General features: G+C 36.3%; 1 protein-coding gene across 2 annotated transcripts in view; it reads right to left on the reverse strand.

Annotated features, from left to right (window-relative positions):
- TAOK1 (TAO kinase 1) overlaps positions 1-12,416 on the reverse strand; it is a 158,677-nt gene that overhangs the window by 37,174 nt on the left and 109,087 nt on the right. For both annotated transcript variants that reach the window (XM_072779213.1, XM_072779212.1), the window contains exons 11-13: positions 9,584-9,751; positions 7,830-8,033; positions 5,282-5,416 (exon numbers count right to left, since the gene is read on the reverse strand). In XM_072779213.1, coding sequence (XP_072635314.1) covers positions 5,282-5,416; positions 7,830-8,033; positions 9,584-9,751 — 507 coding nt within the window. The remainder of the gene's footprint in view (positions 1-5,281; positions 5,417-7,829; positions 8,034-9,583; positions 9,752-12,416) is intronic.

Genomic DNA, 12,416 nt, shown 5'->3' on the forward strand with positions numbered 1-12,416 from the left:
TATGGAGTCATATCTATTTTGGATACTTCATATAGTCATATAATATATAACTTTTATGCCTGGCTTCCTTCATTTAGCATGTTTTCAAGGTTCATCCATGTTGTAAGCATGTATCAGTGTTTCATTCCTTTTTTTATAGCTGAATAATATTATATTGTATGTATATACCATAATTTATCATTCATCTGCTGATGGATATGGCTATTGTGAATAGTGCTATTATGTATATGTGTGTACATGTACTTGTTTGAATACCAGTTTTTGATTCTTTGGGTATATATGTAAGAACAGAATTGCTGAGTCATATGATAATTCTTTTTTTTTTTTTTTTTTAAAGATTTTATTTATTTATTCATGATAGTCACACAGAGAGAGAGAGAGAGGCAGAGACATAGGCAGAGGGAGAAGCAGGCTCCATGCAGGGAGCCCGATGTGGGATTCGATCCCGGGTCTCCAGGATCGCGCCCTAGGCCAAAGGCAGGCGCCAAACCGCTGCGCCACCCAGGGATCCCCATATGATAATTCTATGTTTAATTTTCTGAGGAACTGTCAACTATTTTCCACAGAAACTGAATCATATTACAATTGTATTACATATACACAATTACACTCTTATTACATACATATTACCAGAAACATACAAGAAGAGTTCTACTTTCTCTGTATGCTCTCTGATAACTATTTTTCTTTCTTTTTATCTTTGTTTATTTTGAAAAATTTTATTTAATTATTCATGAGAGACACAGAGACAAGAGGCAGAGACACAGGCAGAGGGAGAAGCAGGCTCCCTGAAGGGAGCCCGATGCAGGACTTGATCCCAGAACCCCGGGATCACAACCTGAGGTAAAGGCAGATGCTCAACCACTGACCCACCCAGGTGTCCCTATTTTTCTTTTTTTAAAAAGGCATCCTAGTGGGTATGAGGTAGTCCCTCATTGTGGTTTTGATTTGCATTTCCCTAATAACTAATTGGCCATTTGTATACCTTTTTTGGAGAAATGTCTATTTCAAGACCTTTATTCATTTTTTTAAGGGAGGAGGTGTGGAGAGAGAATCTTAAGCAGGTTCCACACCCAGTGTGAGCCTGACTTGGGGCTTGATCTCATGTTACAACCCTGAGATCATGACCTGAGCTGAAATCAAGAGTCAGACAATTAATTGAGCCAGTCAGGCACCCCGTTTTATGCACTTAAAAAAAAACTTTGTTTTGGGGGAGGTGGATAGATAGAGAGAGAGCATGTAGTGAGGAGGGGCAGAGGGAGAGGAAGAATTCTAAGCAGAATCAGCACTGAGCACAAGACAGGGCTCAATCTCACTGCTTTGAAATCATGACTTGAGCTGAAACTAAGAATTGGTTGCTTAACCAACTGTACCACCCAGTTGGTTGGTGCCCCTCCTTTATTAATTTTTTAATTGGATTATTATAATTGATTTTAAAACTAAAAAATTTTAATTTCTCATCATCTAGGAAAAGAACAGGTAAATTACAGATGAAGAAAAAAATATTGGCAAGACATACACGAGATATAATACCATAAACAGGTTTTTTTTTTTTTTTAGATTTTATTTATTTATTCATAGAGATATAGAGAGAGTGAGGCAGAGACTCAGGCAGAGGGAGAAGCAGGCTCCATGCAGAGAGCCTGACGTAGGACTCGATCCAGGGTCTCCAGGATCACACCCTGGGCTGCAAGCAGCACTAAATCGCTGCGCCACCGGGGCTGCCCCCCATAAACAGGTTTTATAAAGAACATATACAAATCAATACAAATCAATATTAAAAAGATGAACATCTGGGATCCCTGGGTGGCGCAGCGGTTTGGTGCCTGCCTTTGGCCCAGGGCGTGATCCTGGAGACCCGGGATCGAGTCCCATGTCGGGCTCCCGGTGCATGGAGCCTGCTTCTCCCTCTGCCTGTGTCTCTGCCTCTCTCTCTCACTGTGTGCCTATCATAAATAAATAAATTAAAAAAAAAAAAAAAAAAAAGATGAACATCTGAGGTGCCAGGGTGGCTCAGCTGGATAAGCATCTGCCTTCAGCTCAGGTCATGATCCCACTGTGGGAAACAGTATGGAGGTTCTTAAGAGCTTTATTTTTTTTTTTTTTTTTTTTATTTATTTTATGATAGTCACAGAGAGAGAGAGAGGCAGAGACACAGGCAGAGGGAGAAGCAGGCTCCATGCACCGGGAGCCTGACGTGGGATTCGATCCCGGGTCTCCAGGATCGCGCCCTGGGCCAAAGGCAGGCGCTAAACCACTGCGCCACCCAGGGATCCCCAGTATGGAGGTTCTTAAAAAATTAAAAAATACAAACACCCTATGTTCCATTAATTCCACTACTATTATTTACCCAAGGGGGGGAAAAACCCTCTGGGTTCTCTCTGGGGAGAAAACTCTGAAAAATAGAAAAGTTCTGTTGGGTAAGCATCCAACTCTTCATTTCGGCTCAGGTCATGATCTCAAGATTTGAGATCAAACCCTGCACTGGGCTCTGCACTGGCCAGAAAAGCCTTAAGTTCCTTTCCCTCTTCCCTGTGACCCTCCCTCCCCTCACTCTGTCTCTTAAAAAAAAGAAAAAGAGGGAACCCTGGGTGGCGCAGCGGTTTAGCGCCTGCCTTTGGCCCAGGGCGCGATCCTGGAGACCTGGGATCGAATCCCACGTCGGGCTCCCGGTGCATGGAGCCTGCTTCTCCCTCTGCCTGTGTCTCTGCCTCTCTCTCTCTCTCTCTCTCTCTGTGTGTGACTATCATAAATAAATTAAAAAAATTTTTAAAAAATTAAAAAAAAGAAAAAGAAAAGAAAAGAAAAAGAAAGAAAAAAGAAATAGAAAACATCAATTTAAAAAGATATTAAAAACACCCCTATGTTCATTGCAGTAGTATTTACAATAGTCATGATATGGAAACAACCAAGTGTCCACCAATAAATGAATGGATAAAGCACATGTGGTATATTACATACAAAATGGAATATTAGCCATAGAAAAGAAGATCTTGGCATTTGCAACAACACGGATAAACTTAGAGGGTATTATACTAAGTGAAATAAATCAAAGAAAGAAAAGTACCATATGATTTCACTTACATGTAGAATCCAGAAAACAAATGAACAAATAAACAAAAACCAACAGACTCTTGAGGCACTTGGGTGGCAGGCATGTTCAGGTAAGCATCTGACTCTTGGTTTCAGCTCAGATCATGATTTTGGGGTCCTGGAATCGAGCCCCACATCAGGCCATACTCAGCATGGAGTCCGCCTTAGAGTCTCCCTCTTTCCCTTTTTTATTTTTCTCTCTCTCTCCCCAATAAATAAATAAATAAAGTCTTTTTTTTTTTAAATAAATAAAATCTTTAAAAAAAAATCAACAGACTTAAAATACACAAAACAAACCAGTGGATGGCGGGATGGGTGAAATAAGTGATAGGGATTAAGAGGTATAAACTTCCAGTTATAAAATAAACAAGTTATGGAGATGAAAAGTATACACAGGGAAAATAGTCAATAATGTGAATAGCATTGTATGGTGACAGATGGTGACTATCCTTATTGTGGTGAGCACTGAGTAATGCATGTAACTGTCAAATTACTATGTTGTACACTGACATTAATATAACATTGTATGGTAACTATACTCCAGGAAAAAAAAAAAGTGTGTCCCTAATTAATTTGAAGGAGCCAGAAACTGGGACAGAATTTGTTTGAGAAACATTTAATATATACCAAGTCACAAAATCACACGAATTAGCCTCTCTTTAGGTAATACCTCTCTCGGTATTTATTAAAATAGTCATTAATATTTATTAAAATATTAACTATTTATAAATAGTTAATATTTATTAAAATAGTCATGAGAAAAAAAAAAGTCAAGCAATCTTTGCTACTTGCTCTGTTCAAAAAGTTATTTACATGTTACAGAATAGCAAGAATGACTTGATTCCTCAGGATGGAGGATGACATTCTTGATTCCATGTCATACAGATTCATGGGCCACTGCATGGGATTTATAAAATCTGCTTATGTAGTTGATAAACTCAGATAATTTTTCTCTCGGATATATCTTTTATATTCCTGTTAGATTTTCTAACAGCCTGCTTTTCCTAGGATATCTTAATTTCTTTTTATCCCTAGTATTCTTTATCATGTTTTGGTCCTACTTATCTGATTGATTAGGATAATAAGTAGCCTACTAAAACAATATCCTTGTGAAGGACACATGATCCATTTTTAAATAGTAATCTCTCATACCCAATGTGGGGTTCTAACTTACATCCCTAAGATCAAGGGTCACATGTTCTACTGACTGAGCAAATAGGGCATCATTTATAATCCACCTTTTTTTAAAAAAGATTTTATTTATTTAATCACGAGAGACAGAAAGAGAGAGAGAGGCAGAGACACAGGCAGAGGGAGAAGCAGGCTCCATGCAGGGAGCCCGACGTGGAACTCGATCCTGGGTCTCCAGGATCAGGCCCTGGGCTAAAGGTGGTGCTAAACCGGGCTGCCCCCATAATCCACTTTTATTGTTATTTGGGAAATCAGAAGAACTATACTTTGAATACACTAAATTGAATTACTCGCCATTTCCCGAACATTTCCCCTCATTTTGGTTAGCTTTAGTATTTCTTTACTGTTAATTCTTAGAAATAACATTTTTTCTTCCTCTCTATGCTTAAAATCAACAAACTATTAAAGTTCAATTTGTTTTATTTTTTATTATTTTTTAAAGGATTGATTCTATCTATATATCTATGTATCTACGTATCTATCTATCTCTATATTTATTTGAGAGAGAAATCGAGCGAGCATGTGTGAGCAGAGAGGAAGGGAGAGGGAAGGGAAAGAATCTCAGGCAGACTCTGTGCTAAGCGCAGAGCTCCACTTGGGGCTTGATCTCAGGACCATGAGATCATGACCTGAGTCAAAACCAAGAGTGGGATGCTTAAGTGACTGAGCCACCTAAGCATCCGTAAACAATTTGTTTTATAAATATTTCCTTTATACCTCAAATCAAAAGTAATCTGAATTACTATTTAGTACCTTCTAGCCCTCATAAGCATTTAATATATTCTAACACATTAGTTATTTGTGTATGTCTTGAAGACATTACTAGTTTAACATCTCAGAGTATTCTGTATATCTTTCTCATAAGAGGCACTTAAATGTTAAATGAGTATTTTGAAAAATAAACCTCAAATACAAAAAAATAAGATACAGTTATTCTTTAGTACAGGTGCCACAGTTCAAAATAAAAAATGTATTTCTAATCAGGGGAAGAACATACCAGTGATGCCGTCCGTATAGTAGCAAAGTGTTCTCGATTACGATAGTGTGATTTATGACGAGACACTTGTGGTGGAGACTGTGGATCCGATGCTCTTGTTCTAGGATCTCCCTCTTCTCTGTAATTTTCTTCCTCCTAGACAAAGAAATAAACAATACTATTTCAGGTGAACAAATACAGTTCACTTGAGCTTTCAAGAAAATTTAAAGATAACTTGTTCAATTTATCTTAAAGACATAATTTTAAAAAGCAAAAAACAAAAATTATGAATGCTGACATTTTCTTTTCAACATAATTAGAATCAGGAAACATTATTCTCTCAGTGTATACCACAGTACAACAGATTTAGGATCAGGAAATGTATGAGGTTAGATTTATATCCTACTTATTATACAGAAAATAAAAAGGATTAATTATTTTAAAAAGCAGGAAAAAATGAATTATTCTAAGGCTCTTGATTTTTATTTTTATTTTTTTTGGCTCTTGGGTTTTCAAAGCAATAATATATCTTTTCTTTTTTTTAAAGATTTTATTTATTTATTCATGAAAGACACAGAGAGAGAGGCAGAGACACAGGCAGAGGGAGAAGTAGGCTCCATGCAGAGAGCCCGACATGGGACTCCATCCTAGGTCTCCAGGATCACACCCTGGGCCGAAGACGGCACTAAACTGCTGAGCCACACAGGGATTCCCAGCAATAATATATCTTAAAAATACATTTATAATACTTCTGCCATTGTCCGAAGTAAGTAACCAAAAAATAACTGTAGAAATTTTAAGAACGATGTCTTTCCTTATATATGCCTTAGTTTATTAACTGAAGAGGAAGTCAATTAAGCAGCAACCAACTAATTGTGGGAATAATCTTTGTTACTAAGTCATTCTTTTTTTTTTTAAGATTTTATTTATTCATGAGAAACACACAGAGAGAGACAGAGACATTGGCAAAGGGAGAGGGAGGCTCCCCACAGGAAGCCTGATGTGGGACTCTATCCTGGGACCCTGGAATCATGACCTGAGCCAATGGCAGACATTCAACCACGGAGCCACCCATGAGTCCCATAACTAAATCATTCTTAATCACTTTTTGTGTGTGTTTGTGTAGTAAAACATATATATAATTTGCCAGTTCAACCATTTTTAAATGTACAATTCAGTGGCATTAATTATATTCCCAATCTTGTGCAACCACCGCCATTTCCAAAACTTTTCCATCACCCAAATGGAAATTGTATCTGTTAACCAAAACTCTTCATTTTATACTCTACTCAGTCCCTGGTAACCACTAATCTACTTTGCGTGGTTTATGAACTGCCTATTCTAGAAATTTCATAAAAGTGGAATTATGCAATATTTGTCTTCTTGCATCCAGCTTATTATCACTCAAGTTATAGTATGTATCAAAATTTCATTCTTTTTCATAACTGGGTAATATTCCACTGTACATATATACTATGGTTTATCTATCTATTCATCTCTTGATGAACACTTGGGTTAGTTCTACCTTTTAGTTCCTGTGCCTAAAAATTTTTTAGGTAATACTGTAAGCTGTGAAGTTAAAAAGGAAGTATTCCTATTGCTAAAAACAAGTTACCTCTCAAAATGTTTTCAAGAAAATTAAAAATTCTGTATTCAGAATGTGAAGAATAATGTATTTATCTCCTAAACCAATAATTTACAATTATTAGCAATTAGTTTTATTTTATTTTTTAAAAGATTTTATTTATTTATTCATGAAAGACACACAGAGAGAGAGAGAGACAGAGAAAGAGACAGAGACACAAGCAGAGGGAGAAGCAGGCTCCATGCCGGGAGCCTGATGCGGGACTCGATCCTGGGATTCCAGGATCACGACCTGAGCCGAAGGCAGGCGCCAAACTGCTAAGCCACCCAGGGATCCTCAATTAGTTTTGTTTTATTTAATTTAATTTAATTTAATTTTATTTTATTTTATTTTATTATTTTTAAAAATATTATTTATTTATTTATTCAGGAGAGACAGAGAGAGAGGCAGAGACACAGACAGAGGGAGAAGCAGGCTCCACACAGGGAGCCCAATGTGGGACTCGATCCCAGGACCCCGGGGTCATGCCCTGAGCTGAAGGCAGGCGCCAAACCACTGAGCCACCAGGGCTGCCCTAGTTTTATTTTAAAGATGTAAACATTATGGACAGTGCAAGTCACTTTTGATCATTACCCACTGTAACCCTTTCTTTTAAAAGACAACCACTATCATGACTTTAATGTGTATACCTACTACTTTTAAATACTTTATTTTCATGAAATTAACTCAAATTATATATTACGTAGTGTTTCTTTATTTCTTTCTTCTGATATTTTAAAAATATTCTTTTAGTATTTTCAAAACATTAGTTTCCCAAATGCAGACATTACACTAGGAAAACAGCCTCCTACTACTTTAAAATAAATTACCTAAAAATGTTCCAAACTTCTGAAACATCCAAGACAATCTCCTAATTAAACTAATCAGCTGAAGAAAATTATTTATCAAAGTTGAACGTTTTTTCACTGAAATCCAAATACTCACAGGTTTTAAATGGATAACAGAACTATTAGACATCACTGTGTGGTCTCCCTCCATCATATCTAGCTCACTCTTGTCATCTGAGGCATCTGGAAGACTGTTAACACTACTACTTTGGCTACTGGCACTGATGGACATACTGGGAATAGACTGATTACTTCCAACACTATTCACTGTTCCTGTTCGGCCAACACCATGATCTTGTTCCTAAAGGAAAAGAGCATTAGGTTAAAATATCTGTCTCTTTTGAAATTGCTAATTATAATCACTTATCACACTGCTTAGTACACAGTCTTTAGAAAGAAACTCAAAAGTCTATCGTGAGAAACTTCCTGTACTTGTCAAGGCCAGGAAGTTTACCAACTGAAAAACAAATAAAAATGATCAACAAATAAATAACAAAAATTCCAACCACCTGTGTCAAAAATTCAGTTCATCACTTGGTTATTTCCGAAGCATAACATTTTCTCTAAATTGCTTGACATTTTTTTTTTGAAATCCATTTCTACCACACATCTTATGTGTGGTATATAGAGAGATTCTGCTCATTTCTCAATAATTCCCATAGTTAAAACAAGCCTCAATCTTTTTTAAATCCTATAAATAACCACCTTTAGTAGTTGTTGTTGTTGTTGTTGTTGTTTTGTAAAGAGGGAGAGTATGCTGGTGTGTGCATGCAAGCAGGATGGGAGAGGCAGAAGAGGGAAAGAGGGAATCTCAAGGATGTTCCTTCCACACCAGAGTTCAAGGCTGAGGCTTAATCCCACAATCCTGAGATCATGACCTGAGCTAAAAACAAGAGTCCATGCTTAACTGACTGCACCCTCAAAATAATTTTCTAATGATTACTGTATGAACTAAAAAACAAAACCAAAAGCACCAATACTTTACATTTATATATATGTTTAAGTCCTATATTTTATAGTTCATTAATTATGTAGCACTATTAAAAAAAAAAAAAACTATTACTCCAGGTCTCAGAATGCAAAATGATCTCTCTTACTGAAAAACAATAAATTCTGACAGGAGCAAAGAAAACTGAAAATATTTAGAGTAAAAAAGCTCCAAAAATAATGTATATTTCCTTGAGAGGAAAAGTATATTTCCTAATTTCCTAATGTATATTTCCTTGTGAGTAACATTTCTACTGCAAATTTAAACTTCCATACTCCCTAAAAGGCAATATGGAAAGAACTTTGCCTTGAGAGTGAGAGATACATGAATTTGAACCCAAATGAACCTATGATGAGTTAACTACTCTGAGCTTTGTTTTACTCATCTGTAAAATGAGTATTTTAGAACTGTGCAAATGGAAGGAAATTATTCAGAACTGAAAAGAATCAAGTATCCCTGGTGACAGAGCATAATGCTTGGTAATTCTAAAGACTTCTGAATGAGTACTGTCCATTTCCATAGTCTATAATTTCAAATGCTTCCAAAAGCATGTCCCATGGAATCCGACAATAAGGCAAAAGAGGGTTCAGTATCCAAAAAATTTGACGAGGACTAAATTAAAGTTGAACAGGTTTCTTTAGTAAAAGATTGCAGAGCTTTACTATACCAATAAGCGCTACGAAGGGGTTGGGTTTAAAGAATGCAAAACTTTTTTTTTCTACCTGGGATCTTACAGGACCAGTGTTAAGAAAACACAATCTGGGAACCATTAATATAAAACATTTGTGGTAAGACAAGTTGTATAAGGAAAGAAGCCAATAAAGAAACAGAGCTCAAAATGTGAGTCATTTCTAAGTTATTACCTCTTCTTCTTCCTGTGCTTCTACTGCTGGTCCATTATGTGCCTCCTGGAAAAGGAGTTTCTTCATCTTTCGATACTGTAGATTGTCCAGCTCTCTCACTGCATCCTTTGTCCTTTGAATGAGATCTATTAACACTGTTTCAGGGCGCTCGCGAAGAACAAACATGTGCTGAATAGGAGTACAAGGCAAAAGTCAGATTGAAACTTATATTTTTTCAATTAGTACAAATGTATCCTTTTCTCACAGTGGAATTACTATCTGAAGTAATCACGATAACACATATAATCTATAGCTATCTAATTCTTACACTTTTGACTTCTTGTATTTACAAAACTGCCATCTACACATATACATTCTGGACATACATAACTACCCCTGTACAATTTATGGAAATATGTTATTTTTGTTGGCCAACTGAAAATGCAGAGTTCAAATAATCAAAGAGTCTGGGGTGCCTGGGTGGCTAGGTAGTTGAGCATCTGCCTTCAGCTTCAGGTTGTGATCCTGGGGTCCTGGGATCCAGTCCCGCATTGGACTCCCCACAGGGAGCCTGCTTCTCCCTCTGCCTATGTCTCTGCCTCTCTCTGCCTCTCTTTGTGTCTCTTATGAATAAATAAATAAAATCTTTAAAAAAAGAGAAATAATCAAAGAGTCTAATTAAACACTAAGAATTAAGTCCAATTAGAGCCCTAAAAAGGGCTAAATAAAGATTTATGTATTCTTAGAACTGATTTCATAGAAAAGACATGTTCAGTTCTGAGTTATATCAGGTTTCAATGTATTTATATGTAACATATAATGTATGTTTTATTAATATGTTATTTGTAACATATAATGAATGTATTTATATGTAACATAAACTTGGGTATTATAAGTTCCTTTAGGTGCTGCATAAACAATACTCCATAAAATACTAGCAGTTTCTTAAAAGCCATTATACTTTGTAATTTTTTTTTTTAAGATTTTATTAATTCATGGGAGACACACAGAGAAAGGCAGAGACAAAGGCAGAGGGAGAAGCAGGCTCCCTGCAAGGAGCCCGATGTGGGACTCGATCCTGGGTCTCCAGGATCACATCCTGGGCTGAAGGCGGCGCTAACCTGCTGAGCCACCCAGGCTGCCCCTACTTTGTAATTTTTACCACTAACATTTAACAAGCTTAACCTTATCTAATATAGAAAAATAGAACAATTCCACCATTAGAATTATCACTGCTATATTTTGATATTTTTTTACAGAAATTTTCTACATATAAATTTGTTTTATAGATACATAGTTAGCATTTAGGTTGCAGAAAGACATCTTTTGCCTTGAGTTCTATGAAATGTACTTGAATTCTGTAATACTCTTACCTTTTTAGTTCAAATGTATTTCTTCTCTAAAATTTTTTTCTTTTCCCTTTTAATTTTGTTACTCAAAAGAAGAATCATTTTTTTATTTAGCTTGTGTTTTTTTGTTTTGTTTTGTTTTGTTTTTTAGTAGGCTTCACACCTAGTATTGTAGCCCAACCCAGGGCTTCTTAAACTCATGACACTGAGATTGAGACTTGAGCTGAAATCAAGAGTCGGATCGTTAACCGACCAAGCCACCCATGGGCCCCCTTTATTTAGGTTTTTGACTCTGTTCTTGGACTTTCAACACATTCACAACAATTTTCTGTTCCTCAATAAGGAAAGACACTTGATCCTGTCAAGAACATACTTAGCACACATGGAATCACCATAGGCCCTGCTGATGTGTTTTTCGTTTTAGGCAACTTCGTAAGAACTGTGGGTATTATAGCACAAACTCCTCAAAGTCGGGGCAGCGCGGGTGGCTCAGCGTTTTGGCACTGCCTTCAGTCCAGGGTGTGATCCTGGAGGCCCGGGATCGAGTCCCACATCAGGCTTCCTGCATGGAGCCTGCTTCTCCCTCTGCCTGTGTCTCTGCTTCTCTCTCTCTCTCTCTCTCTGTGTATGTGTGTCCTCATGAGTAAATAAATAAAATCTAAAAAAATAATAATAAAAATAAAATAAAAATCTTAAAAAAAAAAAAAAAAACTTCTCAAAGTCAGCCTGGGCGTACAGCACATGCAGATTTTGGTGCTTTCCCAACTTTATTGGTATAAAGGTAAATGATTCTATTACCAGGGGCTTAGGACAGGCTAGTTTTGTTAGACATTTTATTGTAGGGAAGACTATAACAGTATGCCAAATGCTAGACCATTCTGAATGCCTATGGATGCCATCCCCTGAAAAGTTTCTCTAAAGAATTTTAACTACACAGTATTTTATTCTACTTTTACTGTTGTCTAAGTATTGTTATTTTGAATTCATAAACTAATGCCTATAGATTATTTCATCAAATATTTATACTAAAAATGTTTAACCATTATCCTAATTTTGGATGGTTACTTCCAATTTTTAATTCTTAGTTTCATAAATTTAAATTTTTTCCTATTAACTCTTTTTATAATAAACTGCAACAGAAGTATAATTAGGCCAAAGGAAAAAAGTGCTTGATAGATACTTCCTATCATTATCATTTTCCTGCTATAAACCAGGTAAATGAATACTATATGCAGACTTGGGATCTAATCACCAAATACCTGGCCCTGGTGGGTTGGGTTATTACCAAAACAGCTTCTTTTGCCTATATAAGGCAAGTATAAGAAGCGAGTCAGATTTTTTCTTTTTCCTGAGCCTTAGTTTGGTATGTATCACTGTTTACGATACTCAATCTTCTTATCCAAAAATAATAAACCTTAAATTTCTAAGTTTGATAGTTTTCTACATATAGATCTTACTTATTTATCACTAAAATAATTCATAGTTATACTAAACCTTCTGCTATT

Source organism: Canis lupus, chromosome 16, assembly GCF_048164855.1.
Source record: "Canis lupus baileyi chromosome 16, mCanLup2.hap1, whole genome shotgun sequence".
Classification (NCBI taxonomy): domain Eukaryota; kingdom Metazoa; phylum Chordata; class Mammalia; order Carnivora; family Canidae; genus Canis; species Canis lupus.